The 18,409-nt window shown below is 28.4% G+C and overlaps 4 protein-coding genes across 9 annotated transcripts in view; 1 reads left to right on the forward strand and 3 right to left on the reverse strand.

The window, feature by feature from the left end:
- Nucleotides 1-2,979: 2,979 nt before the first annotated feature.
- LOC113790251 (uncharacterized) lies at nt 2,980-5,539 on the forward strand. Its single transcript, XM_075823057.1, has 3 exons — nt 2,980-3,360; nt 3,441-4,220; nt 5,067-5,539. Exons 1-3 carry the CDS (start codon nt 3,140-3,142, stop codon nt 5,323-5,325), a joined length of 1,260 nt encoding a protein of 419 aa, XP_075679172.1. The 5' UTR covers nt 2,980-3,139; the 3' UTR covers nt 5,326-5,539.
- Nucleotides 5,540-7,245: 1,706 nt separating this feature from the next.
- On the reverse strand, nt 7,246-8,775 carry LOC113790260 (innexin inx2-like). The gene is made up of 2 exons (XM_027339900.2): nt 7,850-8,775; nt 7,246-7,783 (listed from the first exon to the last, which is right to left on the reverse strand). The coding sequence occupies exons 1-2, from the start codon at nt 8,621-8,623 to the stop codon at nt 7,268-7,270; spliced, it is 1,290 nt and encodes a 429-aa protein (XP_027195701.2). The 5' UTR covers nt 8,624-8,775; the 3' UTR covers nt 7,246-7,267.
- Nucleotides 8,776-8,790: 15 nt separating this feature from the next.
- Nucleotides 8,791-11,113, reverse strand: LOC113790259 (uncharacterized). Of its 3 annotated transcripts, XM_075823065.1 has the most exons (4): nt 10,986-11,112; nt 9,662-10,918; nt 9,035-9,604; nt 8,791-8,948 (listed from the first exon to the last, which is right to left on the reverse strand). In XM_075823065.1, the coding sequence occupies exons 2-4, from the start codon at nt 10,908-10,910 to the stop codon at nt 8,824-8,826; spliced, it is 1,944 nt and encodes a 647-aa protein (XP_075679180.1). In that variant the 5' UTR covers nt 10,911-10,918; nt 10,986-11,112; the 3' UTR covers nt 8,791-8,823. The 3 variants fall into 3 exon arrangements, with proteins under 3 accessions (XP_075679180.1, XP_075679179.1, XP_075679178.1); XM_075823064.1 differs by having other exon boundaries at nt 8,791-8,945; nt 9,035-10,918; nt 10,986-11,113; XM_075823063.1 differs by having other exon boundaries at nt 9,035-10,918.
- A 278-nt stretch (nt 11,114-11,391) lies between these two features.
- LOC113790262 (uncharacterized) overlaps nt 11,392-18,409 on the reverse strand; it is a 30,283-nt gene continuing 23,265 nt past the window's right edge. For 2 of the 4 annotated variants that reach the window (XM_075823061.1, XM_075823059.1), the window contains 3 exons: nt 14,732-16,908; nt 14,129-14,662; nt 11,392-14,059 (listed from right to left, as the gene is read on the reverse strand). In XM_075823061.1, coding sequence (XP_075679176.1) covers nt 12,252-14,059; nt 14,129-14,662; nt 14,732-16,712 — 4,323 coding nt within the window. In that variant the 5' untranslated portion in view covers nt 16,713-16,908 and the 3' untranslated portion in view covers nt 11,392-12,251. Of the gene's footprint in view, nt 14,060-14,128; nt 14,663-14,731; nt 16,909-17,340; nt 17,500-18,409 lie in introns of those variants that run through there. The other 2 variants (XM_075823060.1, XM_075823062.1) reach the window with 2 other exon arrangements.

Raw genomic sequence — 18,409 nt, forward strand, 5'->3', positions numbered from 1 at the left:
AAATGACTTTTATGTGTAAAACAAAAACAAAAAAAAACAAAAATGGATTTTTTGAAAGTTTTGTCCATTATTATCGAGAAAATTGTCAATTGTCATCATCATCATTAGTGAAATATGTTGTTTTGGCTTGGCTTTGGTTTGGAAAACTCTTGACTCTTTTTTTCGTTATTAAAATGAAAATGAAAATGTTTTTTTGGAAATAAGGGATCGATTTGAACGAAAACGAAAACGATAATAACAATTTTCATATGTCTTTTTATTATTATTATTAAATTGCTGATTTATCTTTCAAAATGTTGTTGTTGATGATAAATTGATTTATAATAGAAAAATCTTCATCATCCATACGATTCAAACATTTTTGATTCAATTTTGCTTTCATTCTCTTTCATTCATTCGTTTATTCTCGCTACATAGAATTGTACTTGGATACTGAAACGAAACAAAACAAAAATTGAAAATCAAAATTTGATTTAGTTGTTATTAGTTATGATGATGATGATGATGATTGTCAAAACAAAATAACGAAAAACGAAATTGAATGTTTTTTTCTGTTCAAATGGGTACCGAATATTGTCGTTTTAGAGCAGAGCAGAGAGAGAGAGAGAGAGAGAGAGAGAGAGAGAGAGAGAGAGAGAGAGAGAGAGAGAGAGAGAGAAAGAATCTGATCACAATCATCATTGAATTGATTGATTCAATTTTCGTTTCAATATCGTTTTTGTTGTTGTTGTTAGTTTTGGTTGCGATCCAAAATATGTTTTTTTTTCGTTTGTTTCGCTTTTCCCGTCTCTCAGTCGGTTATTATTATTTGGCAAACATTCATTCATTCATCCTCATTCACAATAATAATAAGCATGACATAAAATATTATTGAATAAAAGTAAAGTAAAGTGATGAAAAAACGTGCCTAAAGCATCTTTTTTTTCATCATATATCTAAAGGAAGATAATGAGGGGGAAAAAATCGTCGTTGATTTTCCCCGTGTGTTATATGATTGTCAACATTATTATTAAGTTTACCTGAACAGTAGTTTTTGATAGGAAAAATCGATCATCATTGAAATAATAACAAAATTTGATCGAAAACAACAACAAACTTGTTATCGGATTCGGTTGATTTCTAGTGTTTCTCTTGTCTTGTCTTGTAGACGAGTTTGCCTTTGTTATCATAATCATCATAATAATAATATCATTATTTAAATGACTTTTGTTTGTTTGTTATGGATTGTGAAATGAATATTCATTACTAATAGATCCAATTATTGGATGTCAAGGGAATGTTTTGTTTTGTTTGTTTGTGTGTTGTTTTTTGGTTGTCTGTGTTTTTCTCCACAAAATAAAAAATCTCTGGTTATTCTTCATGAATCGATTGATCGAATGGTTGAATGTTAAATTCAAAAGAAAGAAATTCCAAGAAAAAAAAACTAGCCATTTTTTTTGATCTTTTTAAAAGTAAAATGTCATGGATATTTACAATTACTCACCAAAGCAATAATTGTCGAAATGAGCAAAAGAGAGAGAAAAATCGTTTTCAACTTTCAATTGAAAATCAGCCAATTACCATTTGGGCGAAAAAAAATATATGACCATTTATTTCATTCAATGGTCGTAGTTCATACGAATCATATGAATTGTTTCGGATTATCGCCGGTAAATGATGATGATGATGCAAAACAAAAAAAAAAACCGTTAACATTTACATGATGATCATAATGATTATTATGTAAAAAAAATGGTAATTTGAGTAGCATCGTTTGTTTGTTCGTTTGTTGTAAATAATGATGATGATTGGTAATAATAAGCTTCATAATCATCCATTTCGGAAAAAAAAGAAGAAGTTTTTTTTCGAACGAACATTGAGCCATCCAAAAGTTATTATCCCAAATGGATTAATGGGAAATATGATGATGGTGAATCAACCGATCAGTTAGTTTAGTTTAGTTAAAAGTTTGTCATTCAATAATTGATTGTGTCATATGACCTATGTGTATGACATGACCCGAATTTGACAATTTTTTTTGGTAATTTGATATCATTTGGATTCAATTTTCAAAATCTCTTGTTTTTTCACATGAACCATTTTTTTAAAAATCTGCTGTTGTTATTCACAATCAATCAATCAATCGATTGATGATTCTCTCACCATTAACGACGAAAAATGATTAGGAAAAAAGTTTTTTGCTTGAAAAGAATTGGCTTGTAAGTGTGATGGTCAAGGGAAATGATTCGTATGATTTTTTCTTTCAGAAATGATGTTTCCATCTTTCTTAATGTGTCCATCGAGAGAAAGACGACTTAATTTTCCGAACAACCACCACATTGCTTGTGTTGATAATTGGTGTGTTTTTCTGGATCTTACGGTTGAGAACGTGAAAAAAACCAAAAAAGAAAATGAAAAATCGATCAATCAATCAAATCTATTAAATAAGGATTATATTTGCCAAAAACTCAATAAATAATCCATATTTTAGATTTGGAAAATTTCGAGAAAAAAAATTCCTAATCTGTGTAATTCTTGAATTCTGTTTGTCTGTATTCAATCGATTTTTATCTTTTCTGGTCATTTTTCCTCTTTAATTTTCATTTCGAAATCGTTTATAGGGCACACCAAAAACACATATAATCGTGTATAGCGCAATGTGATAATGAGCGTGCCATAGGTTCTTTACTTTTCAATGTTGTTTCTCAATCATATTTGGTTGGCTATATAGAAATAGAAATAGATAATATTTTCAATGTAATGATGATGATCATCATCGAATTGATTGACGACGATTCGTCGTCGATTCTGTATTCTTTTCTTTTTTTAATTTAACAATTTTGCCCATCATCATTATCATCAAACAATTTCTATCAACATTATCATCATTGACGAATCGGTGAACACACAAAAAGTTTGTTCAGGAAAGAATATTATCCAACACAAGAACAGACGGTATCAGGAAAAACAAGCGATAGAGAGATGGGGAGGCGGTAACAATCGATTCCAATCGATTCGCTATATGAATTGTCAAATCGTTTTTTTTCTCAAAAAAAAAACAAAATGATTTAAATGATTCATTCCATTTTCAGTCAAGTGAAGAATCATTCGGATTCTTGATTTTCCTCAGATAAAGATTCTGTAAATAAATTCATTTCAAATGGAATTATTATTGAATGATACAAATTTGAAAACAATTTTAAACAATAATAATAATAATCATAAATCATTTGATACGGTAAATTATTTATCTAAAATGGCCGTTACAAATACATCATCGATGGCCACTGCCGCATCTGCAGCAGCCGCATCATCAACCATCATACCATCAACTGGATCATCATCATCATTTTTTATCAAAGATATTCTTTCATCATCAAGGTTTGTTTTATTGCGTTTTTATTGGAGCCATTACCATTTCTTCTTTGAACTTTTTCCCTCTCTATTTTCACATCCAAAAGCAAAGCAAATAAATTAAAATTACGTTCCACTAATCATCATCATTATCATCATGAAGAATCTCGCTCACCAAGTCCACCTACATTTTCTCGATTAATATCAACCGAACAACAGCAACAAACATTTCCAACTTCAAAGCAATTTTCATTGAAATTAGAAAATCGTTTGGAATCAATATCGCCATCAAGTCATCAATCAACACCATCACCCAAATCTTCATCACAACATCGGCAACAACAACTTAATGATCGTTTGGATTCAAGTCCAAGTGCTAATGGATCATCAGCATCCAATGGTTATAGTCCACCAATATTATCTATAAATCATCCAACATTTAACACTAATGATGATGGTAGGGGTATTATCACCAATCAAACACAACCAACAACAATAACAGCACCATTATCATCCGCATCATCAACATCAACGACTGATGTGGCAGCTAATTCACAAGCTGCATATGCAGCAGCAGCCGCTGCTGCATTTTTCGGTGGTAATAATTCGTTGGCCGCATTTCTTCATCATCATCACCATCATCAACAACATGCGTCCATCAGTAATGGTACGGCAAATTTTTATCCATCAGCAGCTTCAGCCGCTCATCATTCGCATTCACATCCACATCATCCGCATCATGATCTGATTTTACAACAAATGCAACGTGCAGCTGTTGTTGCGGCTGCAACTGCATCACATGTAGCAGCCGCTGCTGCCGCTACACATCGACGTCGTAAAGCTCGAACCGTATTCTCTGATCATCAATTACATGGATTAGAGAAAAGGTATGTCAATCGATTCCATCAACCTTCATCAAACCATCAAACCATTCCTTTTGATGATAATGATAATGAGGACCACACATTTGTTTCATAACTAAAGAATAAAATGATTATTCAATTAGTAAATGAATGAAACATCATCATTATCATTGAATAACATCATTTTTTTTTGTTAACCCTTAGGCAAGCGTAAAACATTCATTTATTCATTCATTCATTTAATTAATAATAATAATGATAATAGTTTTCCAATGAGAAAAAAATATCATCAAATGATAATAATAATGAGAATAATGGTCGCTATAATCATTATTCTTTTTTTTCATTTCAAAACAAAAAAATTCTGTGGAAAATTCCCTTGAGGCTATGATTAACGATCAAAGAATATATTTTTTTCGTTGTTTCGTTTGGAAAAATTGATAAAATATCATTCAATGATGAGAATGATGATGATGATCCGATCACATAATGTTTTTTTGTTATTAGATCTAGGTTTAAAAAACAAAGAAAGAAAGAAAATTTTATCTCTCCAAGGACCAAAAAAAGATTCGTTATTATTATCATTCTCGTCGTTACATAACTAACTAACTAACTGAATCTTTACAGAAACGAATTGATCTTACAAATTGTTTTGTTTTGTTTTTTTTTATCGATATGTTTATCCATTATCATCATCATTATTATTATTTAGTAAGTTGGAAAAGTTATTTTTTACCCAAACAAAAAAAACAAAATCCATAAAATGGTCATCATTAAATAGTTATTATATCAACATCATCATATCCATATCTAGAATATCCATAATAATAATCTAATAATCTCTTTATCGATCATTTTGTTTTGTTTTAGATTTGAATCACAACGTTATCTATCTACACCTGAACGTTTAGAATTGGCAACAAATTTAAATCTAAGTGAAACACAGGTAAAAACATGGTTTCAAAATCGTCGTATGAAACATAAAAAATTATTACGTAAAACAAACAATAATAATTCTTCTTCAATCAATTGTTTACAACAACAACAACAACAATCAATATCATCATCAGCATCATCGACATCATCATCGACATCATCGATTGGATCAGGAACATTGAAAATTTCATGAATTTGGGATAATCATCATTTTAATCAATTATTATAGTGTTTTTTTTGGACAAACACACACCCCTTTGATTCATTTGCAACACCCCCATTCCTCCCCCCAAATGTATTCAACGAATGAAATAATAAATTATCATCAATTAAACGTTGTTTGTTTGTTTGTTTTTTTTTCACTATTTTAACACCCGAATTTTGCTGAAAAATTTCATTCTTTTAACACACACAAAACACAAAAACTCCGCCTATTTTTTCACTTTTATTCAATGCTATACAGGCGAATTCTACCACTGGAAACATTGGTAAATGGGGGTGGGATTACCAGATTTTTTTTTTTGCAATGTGAATACAGTGTATGCGTGGATCGAATTTGAATTTGAATTTGCGCATCATCATCATCAAAGAAAAGAAAGAAAAATTGAGCATCAATTCAATAGATAAGAAGAATAACAAGTTACACAGTTTTATGATCGATATAAATTCAATTATCGATCTTTGGACGACTTAATAAACAAAACAAAAAAATGATGGACATTGATTGAACAAATGATTCGATGATTGTTCATTCATTATCATCATTGATTGAATGATTCATTCAATTTTTCTCGCTCACAGTTTGAGTTTTTCGTTTTATTTAATAATGAAAAGAATTAATGATTTGGATCAATTGATTTTTGGATTTTGTTAAATTATTATTTTTTGATTTGATTTATTTTTTCTGGTTAATTTGATAAAAAGAATGAATTGAAAATGAAATTTTGGGTTTTTTTCTGGCAATCAGGGAATTTGTTGTGATGTTTATCACATTTTTGGTTATTTGGTTGATCTGATCAATGAAACATAACCGCAAAAACAGCTGCAAATACTAATGATGCAATAATAAATATAATACCAATAAATGGTAATGATAATAAATGACATTTTAATGATTTTGATTGATAATTTGAACAATATTCAGTGGTTATATTTTGTTGAAATTCACGATAAGCATTACCAATTATATCACCAGATTTTTTACCACATTGTTGACATGTATCAATCGAAATACAATCAAAAAAATCCCATAAATAACAACAATGTTGTTTACGATCATCAACATTTGTAAATATAATTTCATAAAGATAATTAATCATTTTTTTAGCACAACCAGGTAAATTTTGTTCCAATTGTTCCATTTGTTTTGAATGTATTATTGATTCATTCAATTTCCATTGAACAGGTAATTGTTTATCCATACAATTCAATATTATTTCATTCCAATGACAATCCAGATCTTTATCTGGACATTGATCCATTTGAATTGGTCGAATCAATATTGTTGTGAAGATGATGGTCATCGAAAGCCAAAACCAAATCCAATCACTATGATGATTCATTATGGTGATTTTCGAAAATTTCGTTCGAATTTTAGTTTTCAAATAAAAATAATTATTTTCAATTAAAATACAAATATTGTTGCCAAATCACTGATTATTTGTTGTTGCTTTTTGCCATATAAATCAATAATTTCTACTCAAAAATCGATTAAAAATCCGATAAAAATCAATTAAATTGTCATTGAAATGATTGATTATTATTACTCTTCTCATAGAAATAATGATAATCATTCATTTTAGTTCCTTGACATTTATCATTGATTTATTAAGATAATTTTCTTTCTTTTTCTTTCTTTTTTGATTGCTTTCAATTATTTCCAAAAAAATTGTTGCCTTCAATGCCATCTAGTTGTTTGAATTTGAACAATTATTATCGAACAACAAGTGTGTCGAAAGCCTAGTGCTGCCATCTAAACACAAGTTTGAATCTCATAGCGAAACGTTCGATTTTTTTAAGAAAACCAAATTGAGATGTACATTTTTTTTGCATCAATAATTTTATTTTACAACAGAAAAATCAAGAAAAAATAATCAAAAAATAATTGTCTCTCTTTCTCAAATAATTTCAATCAATCAATGACCTGATATAGAAATTGGTGATGATTTTGAATCGGGAAATTCTACTGGTTGTTGATCATTTGTTTGTTTACAATCATTGTCTATATCATCATCATCGACTTCAATCAATAATAATCGATTTTTTTCCCTAAGAATAATACTGATTTCGGTTAATAATTGTCCAAGAAATAATCGATCAACATTATTGGCAATTAAATTGAGAAAAAACCAATCAGACATTCGTAATTGTGTAAGTAAATCAATCATCATATTTGAATCATTACAATTTGCTGATTTCATTAATAAATCACATAGAAATTTGGTACGCATTTTTGGCCACATTATTTGTGCTAAACGATGTAAAAATGTTATCATAAATGCAATAAGCATTATTATAATCCAAAACCAAATGAATAGAAAAAATTTATCATTGAAAATATTCATTGGTAGCATACAAAGTGAATCAATATTTTCCGATTTTCCGGATGGACCATAACGACGATATTCGCATTTAGTCATACGTGGAAATATCTGCAAGAAAAGTTCCAAATTGATTCAAATTCAAAAAAAGAAAATAAAAAAAAAATATCTACATACCATATTGATTGGATTCAAATCTTGACTTTTAGTTTTGTCATTATGATATTTCCAAAATGTTTGTATTGCATCAATACCATAATTAAGATAACGTCCATTGAAAATTGTATCCAATGTATACATCTGTAGAAATAGATTGACAAAGGCAATAATTTCACAAAAATAATATCCCCACATATAACGATCATTTGAACCGAATGATGTTACAATATAATTGGCAATTTGTTTTAATTTTAAATATTCATTTGATTTATTATGTTGATGATCGACTAACATATCGGCATGTGATACTAATGATCGTATACGACGACATTCTAATTTTTTCCATAACCAATGTGGAAAATAAAACCATAAACCACCAATAAAATAAATCATCCAAAGCCAATGATAATAATCGATAAAAATACGTATTAAAGGATCGGATGATGATTGATCATAATGATTCACACGATTAAGACGTACACCTGGAAATATTCCAATTTGTTTGGATGATCGATAAGATGGAAATTTTTCATTAACAGTAGAAAATGGTGATTCATAAACAATATATGTTGTATGTATTAAACAAAATGTATTCAAAAATTCAGTTTCAACTTTTGCCATTGAATTATCACAATTAATTAATTTACCAATTAATTGATTTGAACAAACAACAACTAAACCGGCTAACATTATTATCGCTGTCATACGACAAACAATACCAAAAACAAGACCATCAATCGATAATGATCGTCGTTGTAGAAAAGAGAATAAAGCACGAAGTTCTTCAAACATTTTGCTTTTTTTGAAATTAAATTTTTTTACATCAACTTTCGTTCATCATACACATCATAAAACAACCGACCAAGCAGCACACACAGACACGTGTGTATTTTATCATTCGAATTTACACGAATTAACAGAGATAAACAAGAGGGAAAGAAAATGAACAATGACAAATATCGAATTTTCGAACATTGAATTGAACAAACAATTTATTCATTTTTTAAAATGTTTTGATCAACTAAAGAATTAGAGTTTTGATTTTGTGCTTTTTTATTTTTACGATATCTTCTCATATATTCGGCTTTTTTAGCTTTTTTAGATGTTTTCCAATCTTCTAAAAGAAAAACAAATTAAGAAAAACAAACGAAAAAAATTCTTATTTCACTTTTTTCGGATTCATTCAAAAAGAAAGTTATTTACCATCACATTGACAATGACTATGAAATATTTTCGGATCATTTGATTGTTTGACAATCGATGATGGTGTTGATGATGATGATAGATTTGGATTTGGATTTATCGATTTTGAAATAATTTTATTGATAGCTGATGATCGTAGTATGGCCGGTGTTGGTCGATTTGGTCGAACCAATCCATGATTCTGTAATAATTGCATTGGAACATTAGCCAATTGACCATTGTTTTGTGGATTTGGTGTTGAATGTAATATCTGTTCTTTTCCGAATGTTGATGATGATTTTTTCAATGATGATGATGATTCATGATTAGAATTTTGTTGTTGTGGTTGTTGTTTCTGTTGTATGTCTGGTTTTTTTGTTTGAACACAATTTTCCGATGCAGTATTTGGTTTCGAAATTTTGTTAGGTTTTTCAATGTTATCATCATCATCGGAATCATCTTCGATTTTAATGATTTCTGGTTGTTGCAATGGTTGTTTACCTGTTGATGATTGATTCAATGTCGACAATGATGATGATGATGATGATAATGATTTTTTATCATTTGGCTGTTGAAAATTTTTAACCGGAACTGTTGATAAGGAAGTATGAAGATTATTGGCAATCATTGGCAATTGAATTTCATTACCATTTTGTACTAATATTGGTTTTGAATTTAATAATAATACTTTTCCGGTAAATGATTGATTTGGTTTCGATAATGATGATGATGATGGTAATAGAAATGCTGTTTTTAAATTTTGATTCAATAATGGTGGCAATTTTTGGCCAGAAGTCATTAAATTGAATCGTTGATTATTGTTGATCAACGATGTTGGTAATGATGATTGTTGATTCGATTGATTATCAACTATTCTCATGGCTAAAACGTTTGGACTCGAAGTAACATTTGTTTCAGCTGCTGTTGTTGTTGTTAACGATGTATTTGGTGATAAAATTGTTAGAAAATTTGTTAAAGTTGATTTTTGATAATTCGAATTCAAATTCGAATTCGAATGATTATTATTATTATGACTTGTACTTGGCATACAATTAAATGGATCACAATTGACAACTAATTGTTCGACATTTTTCTTTGAATTTTCTTCATCATTATCTGATGATGATGATGATGATGATGAATCACTAGTTGAACTAGTTGATGTTGTTGTATCACTATCCGAATCATCGGTTGAAGTTTCATCATCACTATCATCATCACTATCATCAGAAGAAATGGATATTATTGGTGGAATTTTTGCCGAAACATTTTTTGATTTAGATTTGATAATTATTTTCGATGGTTGTTCGGGTTTTTTCAACGTACAAGAACGTCTTGGTCTATCGGTTGAAGTGGCCCATGATTTTTCGTCAGTTTTTGTTCGAAGATTATCATCATCATCTAATTTTCTTTTTAACATTCGTTTCATTTTAGATCGCTGCTCAGATTCCATCTGTTGATTGATATTTAAATTTTTGGCATTTTCATTATTTTTTGGCGGTAATTTTTTTATCGTTTTCAAATCATTATTATTAAATGTAGTTAGGAAAGATTGTTTCAAATTTCGCCATGTTTTCTGTAAAGATTTATCCGAAGATGATTTTACCATTCCATTGGCAAAATTGTTGATAATTTTTTGATAAAATTTTTCCAAATCATTATCAAACCATTTATAATCATTTTGAATTTGTTTCAATTCTTTTCGATCCATCAACATTAATCGAACTAAATTATTATAAAATTTTAACAATTTCAATAATAATTGTTTGTTTTGATTCGGCGATGATGGTTCAACATTCGACACTGATTTTGCCTTATTATTACAAGTTTTTGGTGATTTTTGTTCATTTTCAATTATGTTTGTTTTTCCATTGTTGAATTTTTTTCGTCTTGCCATTTTGTTTTCTAATTTCATTCGATTTTGATTAAAATATCTCAAAGAAATGTTTTCATTTTATTTTTGGAAACTTACTTGTTATGAACACAAATGATTGATTGATTGATGATAAATTTGATCGTTTTTTTTTGTTTCACTTATTTATTGATGTTTGTTTTTTATATCCAAAACAAAAAAAAAAATTATGTGAAATGTAAAATGATACGAACGAAAAAATGCTCGTATTCGCGATCAATAATATCGGTAATGTAAATTTTTTTTTTGGTGTATATAATACGAAATACGCAAGCGCAATGGCCGATTATAAAAAAAAAAGTTCCGAATGAGTTTGCGCACAATGAATGTTGAAAGACATTTTTTGTTTTCATGCATGCATGTTTTGCAGTTACAATTGACAAAACAGTGCTGCCACCGTAGTATATCACTATAATCAATCAGGAATTGTATTGAATGCGCAGAATTCAATCAAAATTAAAAAAACTAACATTTTTATCGTTTCCTTTATTTGAATACAGAATCCAAAACAAAACAAAAAAAATTGAATAAACAACAGAATTTTTTATTTCGAATGATTTATTTATTGTTTTTTTTTCAAATCAAATTTCAATTCTGTCAATTTTGAGAATATAAATTACGTTATTTTAATGTTATCATTATTTTTTTTTTCGGAGGGGTGATGGTGGATATTTACAAAATAATTCATTCGAGAATTATAAATGAATCAAATGTTTGAATTATCTTGAATAGGCGCCATTTTTTATAAAAATTTTTGTAATTAATTTATTGTTTTAACAGATGGCGCCAGGTATGGATTTTTTGTCTGTTTTTCAAATTTTATTTATTTTTCTTTCTTTCGTTTATTTCCAAAATGGATGATGTAAAATGTGAAATATTGTGATGATGATGAAACAAAAAACAAACAAACAAAAAGAAGAAGAAAATTAAATTTTTATAGAAAACATAATAAAATAAAATAATAATGATAAAGTTTTAGAAGAATGAGATTATTGTAATGAGGATGATGATGATGAAACAGTGATTTTTTTTTAAGAAAAAAAAAGAAAATTCAACAAAAATAATAATTTTGAATGTATTCGATATATTACAAACAACAAGCAAACAAAGTAATCAATATGAATTGAATTGAATTGATAATCATCAATAATTAATTAATGTAGAATGGATGACAACAATAGAATATTTTCTTCAAAATGATTTTTTTTTTTCTCTCTCGATAAAACAATAAATAAGATGATCCATTAAGTATTTCAAAAAAAAAATTCAATTAGTGATGATTATTGATGAGATCAATATTGATTGTGAGGATGTTTGAGTTATTTATTACCATGTTCCAGTAGTAGTTGTCCAACATTGTTGTTGCTGTTGTTGTTGATGATGACCATTCAACGATGTACGATGTTGATGATCAAATGTTGACATCATCATCATTTGATTCGATTGATGATGATGCGAATGATCAATATGATAATCACCATTATCATTATTGAAATCATTATATGAAGATATTAAAAGCTGATCATAATTACCATTATCGATTGATTGTTGTTGTTGTTGTTGTTGATTTTGATCAAAACCAAAATATTGCTGCTGCTGATATGATGTATGATTTTTTTCATATAAACCACCGGTATTATCATTATCACTATCATTTTTATTTTGCCAATCACAATAATCGATTGCAGTGGAATTACCGCCATTAATAAATGTATCGTTAAAATTTGTTGCATAATGTTGTTGATAACCATTATCAGATTGTTGTTGTTGTTGTTGTGTATTATTGATAATATTTGTTGTTTGAGTTGGAAAAATCGATGGAATAGAAGAATTATTATTATTGCCTGGTGAATGTGATAATGATGATGATGATGGTGACGGTGATGGTGTATGTAAAAAGAATGATGAATTATTTGCTAATGAATTTGGTGTATTATTCATTTGATTACGTTGATTATTCATATTTGTTGTTGCTGCGGTTGTTGTTGTTGAAACACGAACAGGTTGTTGTAACATTGTTGCTGTTGATGATGGATCATTGACAATTGGCCATTGACTACCACCAATACCATTACAATCATTACCACCATATGATGATGATGATGAACCACTTGATGATGGTGGACTAAGAAATTCATCCATAACAATCATCGATGAATGATGATGATTATTATTACCATTAATCGATGTTAAAGCTGAATTATTATTATTACTACAATAAGATGATGGTTGTTGTTGTTGTTGATCGATTGGAAAATTATAACAATCATTATTAGCAATCAAATTTGAATTATTATTATTATTAGGCATAAAATTTGGACGACGATGACAATTATTATTGCTTAATGATAATGATGATGATGGTGGTGGTGGTGTCATTAATGGATCAATCATTGATGACATTGAATAATTATTATTTGTTTGTGTATAATTATTATTATCATTCGGCAATGAATGATCAACTAAATTATTAAAACATGTTTTAGTTGTAACATTCATTGTAACTGTTGTTTGTTGTTGATAATTATTTATATAAATATTATCATTATTGTTGTTATTTGTATAGATATTTGTTGAATAATCATGATAAGATTTATATGGTTGTTGTTGTTTATTATAACAGATATTTTGAACATCATTGACCGATGATGGTGGTGGTTGACATTGTCCATTAACATATGGCTGATGATCATAAACAATTGTATCATTATAATTATTATTAATCAACATTGAAGATTGTGGATCGGATTTGAATTTTTTATTTATCATCGGTGTTGATAAATTTGAATCATCGAATGAATTTGGATCATTCGAATGATGATGATGATGATGATCACGTTTATTGTTGATATTAGCCGAATCATCATATGATGATGAACAATCATCAATATCATGTTGTTGATCCATTTTTCTATGATCATCTAAACTCATTCGTCTTTTATGTACTTTATACATATGAGCTTTTAAAAAATATCTTTTAACAAATGTAAAATTACACATTTCACATGAATAAGGCCTTTGATTTGTATGTTTTCCATTAATATGATTAACCATAACATATTTACGACAGGTAAGAAATTCACATTCCGGCCAATCACAACGATAGCCAACAATTTTCATATCTTTTTGTAATGCTAAATTAAAAAGTACGAAAAAAAGTATTAGAAAAAAAACTCAATCCAAAAACAATCGCATTTACTAACCAATTATGTATTTATTTTCACTATCACGAATTTTGGCAACATCATTACTTTGAAATTCTTGAAATAAATTCTGTTTACCGATATAATTTTTTGAATTATTTGCTTTACGTTTTTTATTATTACATTGATTATTGTTATGATTGTTGTTGCTTGATGAATAACCACCACCAACACCATTATTATAACAATTTTCACCACTTAAATTCGAACCACTCATATTTGAACAATCATTTAATGATTCATCAATACAATCATCAAATGAAATATCATTTTCATATAATGATAATGATGAATTATCATTTAAATGATGATGATTATTAACTGTTGATTGTATTGAACCATTATCCGATTTTGTTGATGATGATAATTCCATACCATTATATTCATTTGGTATATTATTATTATTATATGATGGATAACAAGAAGAATTTCCATTAAATGTTGAATAATCATCAATAATTGATTGATGATGATGATGATCAATTGTTTCATTTATCATAATCGGATTCATTTGATTTCGGTGATTATTTTCTTCTGATTACCAAGCAAAAGAAAGTTAAATTAAATTAAAAATTTGACACTTTTTTTTAAAAAAAATCTTACCCATTGTTAACAATGATTTCTGCTTTGGTGATGATGATTTTAATTCATCGTCATCATCATCATCATCATTATCATCATCGTCGTTATCATCATTATCGTCATCATCAACAACATTATCACCATTATCATCATCAATTAAATCCGTCGATTTTGATATTGAAATTGAATTTTCATTATTCGTTTGATCGATAAACAATGAATCAAGATCCAGATCTTCTTGTAAATTATTATCCACAACATTAAGTGATTCATGATGTTGGATCGCTGAATTCGTTGTTGTTGGTTGAATTGAATCCGTTGAATCAACAATCGATTGTTGTTGTTGTTGATTATCATCATTTGATCTATCAACCATCAACGATGAAGATGATAATGATGATGAGAATGATGAATTATTATCATCATCATTATTCGAAATCGATATTTGTTTATTTAGTTGTTCATCACTAATCGATTGTGATTCGGATAATAAGTTCGATTGAGAATTTAATTTACAAATATTATCATTATCAACAACAACTTTTTCATCATTTTTGATATCATCAACAACATTATTATCATCATCATCATGAATGGTAACAATGTCTGTTTGTTGTTGTTGTTGATTAATAATTGATGAATTTTTAGCTTTTTGTTTCATTTCAGATTCATTAATTTTACCACCATTTAAAAGATCTAATAATTGACTTCCACATTGTACATTCGTATTGGTGGTGATTGTAGATTTTTTTCCAATCAATTTATTCTGATATTTATCATTCGAATCAATTCTACATAATGCTGTCAATAATGTTGGAGAATTACAAGTTGTCGCTGTTGTTGTTGTTGTCGATGGTATCGTTGAGCTGATTGTCGTTAAATTATGATGAAATTTATTTTTGTTTATTGCTGATGATGATGTAAGTGATGGACTTTGTGATTGATGAGAATTCAATGATGATGAAGACGATGATGCAGTCGATGCTGTTGACATTGATGATGATGAACGATTACGAGATGATGATGATGATGTTGTTGAGATTGAATTGGATGCTGCCGTTGCCATCGTTGTTGTTGCTGTTGTTGTTGATGATGTTGAAGAATTACCTGTGGTAACTAATTTTTTAACAGTCGGTGCTTCGGGATGTTGTGACCGTATATGACCAAACATACGTTCAACACGTGCATTCATATAACCACATGCATTCCAATCACAACGATAACCAATCAATGATTTTCGATCACCTTTACTACGTATTGCAATCATATACGTACTATTATTATATGATTCAAATGTAACTTCACCTAATTGACAAACACGTGCTAATTCATCACGACTTAGATGACTTTTCTTTTTTCTACGTATGGTATCGGCCATTGTCATTATTGGACCACCATTATTTGTTGTTGTTGTTTGTTGGCTATCATCATTAGAATTTTCATTTAAATTTAAATGATGATGGCGATTACCACCATTCATCAATGTTGTTGTTGTTGTTGTTTTTATTGTTGAGATCTTCATAGTCGTTGTTGTTGTTGATGATAATGATGATGATAATGGTGGTGGTGTATTTGATTTTTCAACAACACTATTCATATTCATTGTCATCGTTGATTGAGGTAGTGTTGATGATGATAATCGATTACGATAACGTTTCACTTTCGTATCATTAATATTATTATTATTATTATTATTTAACACTTTATCCGCACAATTATCATAAATTAATTGTCTATTATGATGATTATGATTATTGATGGGGTTGATGGTGCACATTGATTCTGGTGATTGTTGTTGTTGTTGTTGTGTTGTTGACATCATCTGTAGATTATCTGTTGATTGATGATGAAATGGATCAACAATTGTTGTTGTCGATGTTGTTGTTGTTGGTAATGAATGTTGAACATTTCGATAATTATACTGATGATGCGAATGCGGATGATGTGAATGTAAAGATGTAATTCGTTCGGTTAAACATTGATCTAAATCAATCATCATCATTGATGATCAGTCTTTTTTTTCTCTTAAATAATCACTTTAACATGTAAACACAATTGGAAAAAAGACGACGAAGAATTTTCATCGCAAAAAAAATTATTTTGGTTTTTTCGTTGATTTTGGGAAAAATTTCGCAAAAGTTTTTTTTTCCTCGAAAAAGCAATTTCATCAAGTGTTTCGAAAATATTTCCCCGAAAATCTAGAAAGAAAAAGAAAAAATCAAATTAAATTAAATTTTTTTTCTGTTTAAAACAAAGCAAAATAAATACATTTCGCACATGCAATCATCATCATATTGCGATTATAATTTGATGTCAAAATCAAATCAAGAGAAAAAAGTAAAAAGAAAATTATTTAATCGCCGATAGGCAAAAAACTAACTCACTCTCTAAATTTCTCTCATAGGGGTTTCACACTAGCAGCAATGTGAATGAAATATTTCAAATGCAATATTTCAGTCCATAAGGCTGAAATGTAGTGAAATATTGCATTTGAAATATTTCATTCACATTGCTGCTAGTGTGAAACCCCTATCACTGAATTTTCCATCATTAATCGATCAATCGATCGATTGATTGATTGAATTGAAAATAATTTAATTTGATTTCAAGCAAAGCAAAGCAAAATTAACTTTTTTTCTCTCTCTCTTTCTTTCGATCCATTCAGCCATTTCAAATCGTCGTTGTAGAGATTGAATTGTTGTCTTTCAGTTTAATTCATTCAATCTTTCGACATCATCGACTATCAATGAGAATTTCCAATGAAAAGTGGGAAAAAATTTTTTTTTAAATCGATAACGAAATTAATTCAAAATGAAGAAGAAAATCCATTCAGTTTTTTTTATTTGCATTTTTTTCTGCTTGTTTGTTTTTGGGTGGTTTTTTTTTGAGAAAAAAAAATCGATTGTATCGATGATTGATTATCTTGACATTTAAAAATTTCCATTATCCAATGGTTTAAAACAAAGAAAGTTTTTCGGAAAATCATTTTTTCTCTCTCTCTTTCTGAACTGAATTTGGAAATTTTCTCACGTCTCAATGATGATGATGAAGCAATGAATTCATTAAATTCCATTCATCATACATACACACAGAGACTATAAATATCTTGTTGAACAAAAAAAAATTTATTCAAAAAAATTCAAAAAAAGTATTTTTCCCATTCAGATTAAAAGATGTAAATATTTTTTTTTTTGGCATTTTAAATATTTAATAATTGTATTCGCTTATCATCATTGAAATTTTGTTGTTGTTGTTGTTGTTGAATTTATTCATATTCGAGCAACAACATCAACAACAAAATGTTTTTCTTGTTGCATATTTTATAAAGTAAAGAAAAGAAAAAAGATTGAGTTTTTTTCAACCAGAATAAATATTCAGGAGAAACATTTTCAGTGAGAGAGAAACTTGAATAATATTTTTTTTTCTTGGAATTTTCAATTCAAACAACAACAACGAAAACAACATGAAGAAACAAACATCTTTGACAAACAAACAAACAAACAAACGCAGAGAAATAGAGAAAAAAACAAGCTATTTTTAAATGAAAATAAAAAATGAAAAATTACAATTACGTTTCTTGATTGAAAATGAAAATCCTTAATAAAACGACAACGACGATGAATTAACGAGCAAAAAGTTAATTAATCTCTATTTCGACGTAGTCGTATTTTATTAGTTATAAGTTAGTTAAGCAAAAAA

This window comes from Dermatophagoides pteronyssinus, unplaced genomic scaffold (assembly GCF_027571235.1).
Source record: "Dermatophagoides pteronyssinus isolate colony J.1.1.1.1 unplaced genomic scaffold, Derpt_VIB-CSIC_2022.12 sq0022, whole genome shotgun sequence".
NCBI classification, from domain to species: Eukaryota; Metazoa; Arthropoda; class Arachnida; order Sarcoptiformes; family Pyroglyphidae; genus Dermatophagoides; species Dermatophagoides pteronyssinus.

What these genes read in the sequence shown, in the direction of transcription:
- LOC113790251 (XM_075823057.1), top strand. Translation starts at nt 3,140, where the DNA reads ATGGAATTATTATTGAATGATACAAATTTGAAAACAATTTTAAACAAT. An exon ending in GATATTCTTTCATCATCAAG is followed by an intron (nt 3,361 to 3,440) that starts GTTTGTTTTATT and finishes CACATCCAAAAG; the next exon opens with CAAAGCAAATAAATTAAAAT. An exon ending in TTACATGGATTAGAGAAAAG is followed by an intron (nt 4,221 to 5,066) that starts GTATGTCAATCG and finishes GTTTTGTTTTAG; the next exon opens with ATTTGAATCACAACGTTATC.
- LOC113790260 (XM_027339900.2), bottom strand. Translation starts at nt 8,623, where the DNA reads ATGTTTGAAGAACTTCGTGCTTTATTCTCTTTTCTACAACGACGATCA. An exon ending in ATTTGAATCCAATCAATATG is followed by an intron (nt 7,784 to 7,849) that starts GTATGTAGATAT and finishes CTTTTCTTGCAG; the next exon opens with ATATTTCCACGTATGACTAA.
- LOC113790259 (XM_075823063.1), bottom strand. Translation starts at nt 10,910, where the DNA reads ATGGCAAGACGAAAAAAATTCAACAATGGAAAAACAAACATAATTGAA. An exon ending in TAGTCATTGTCAATGTGATG is followed by an intron (nt 8,949 to 9,034) that starts GTAAATAACTTT and finishes TTTTTCTTTTAG; the next exon opens with AAGATTGGAAAACATCTAAA.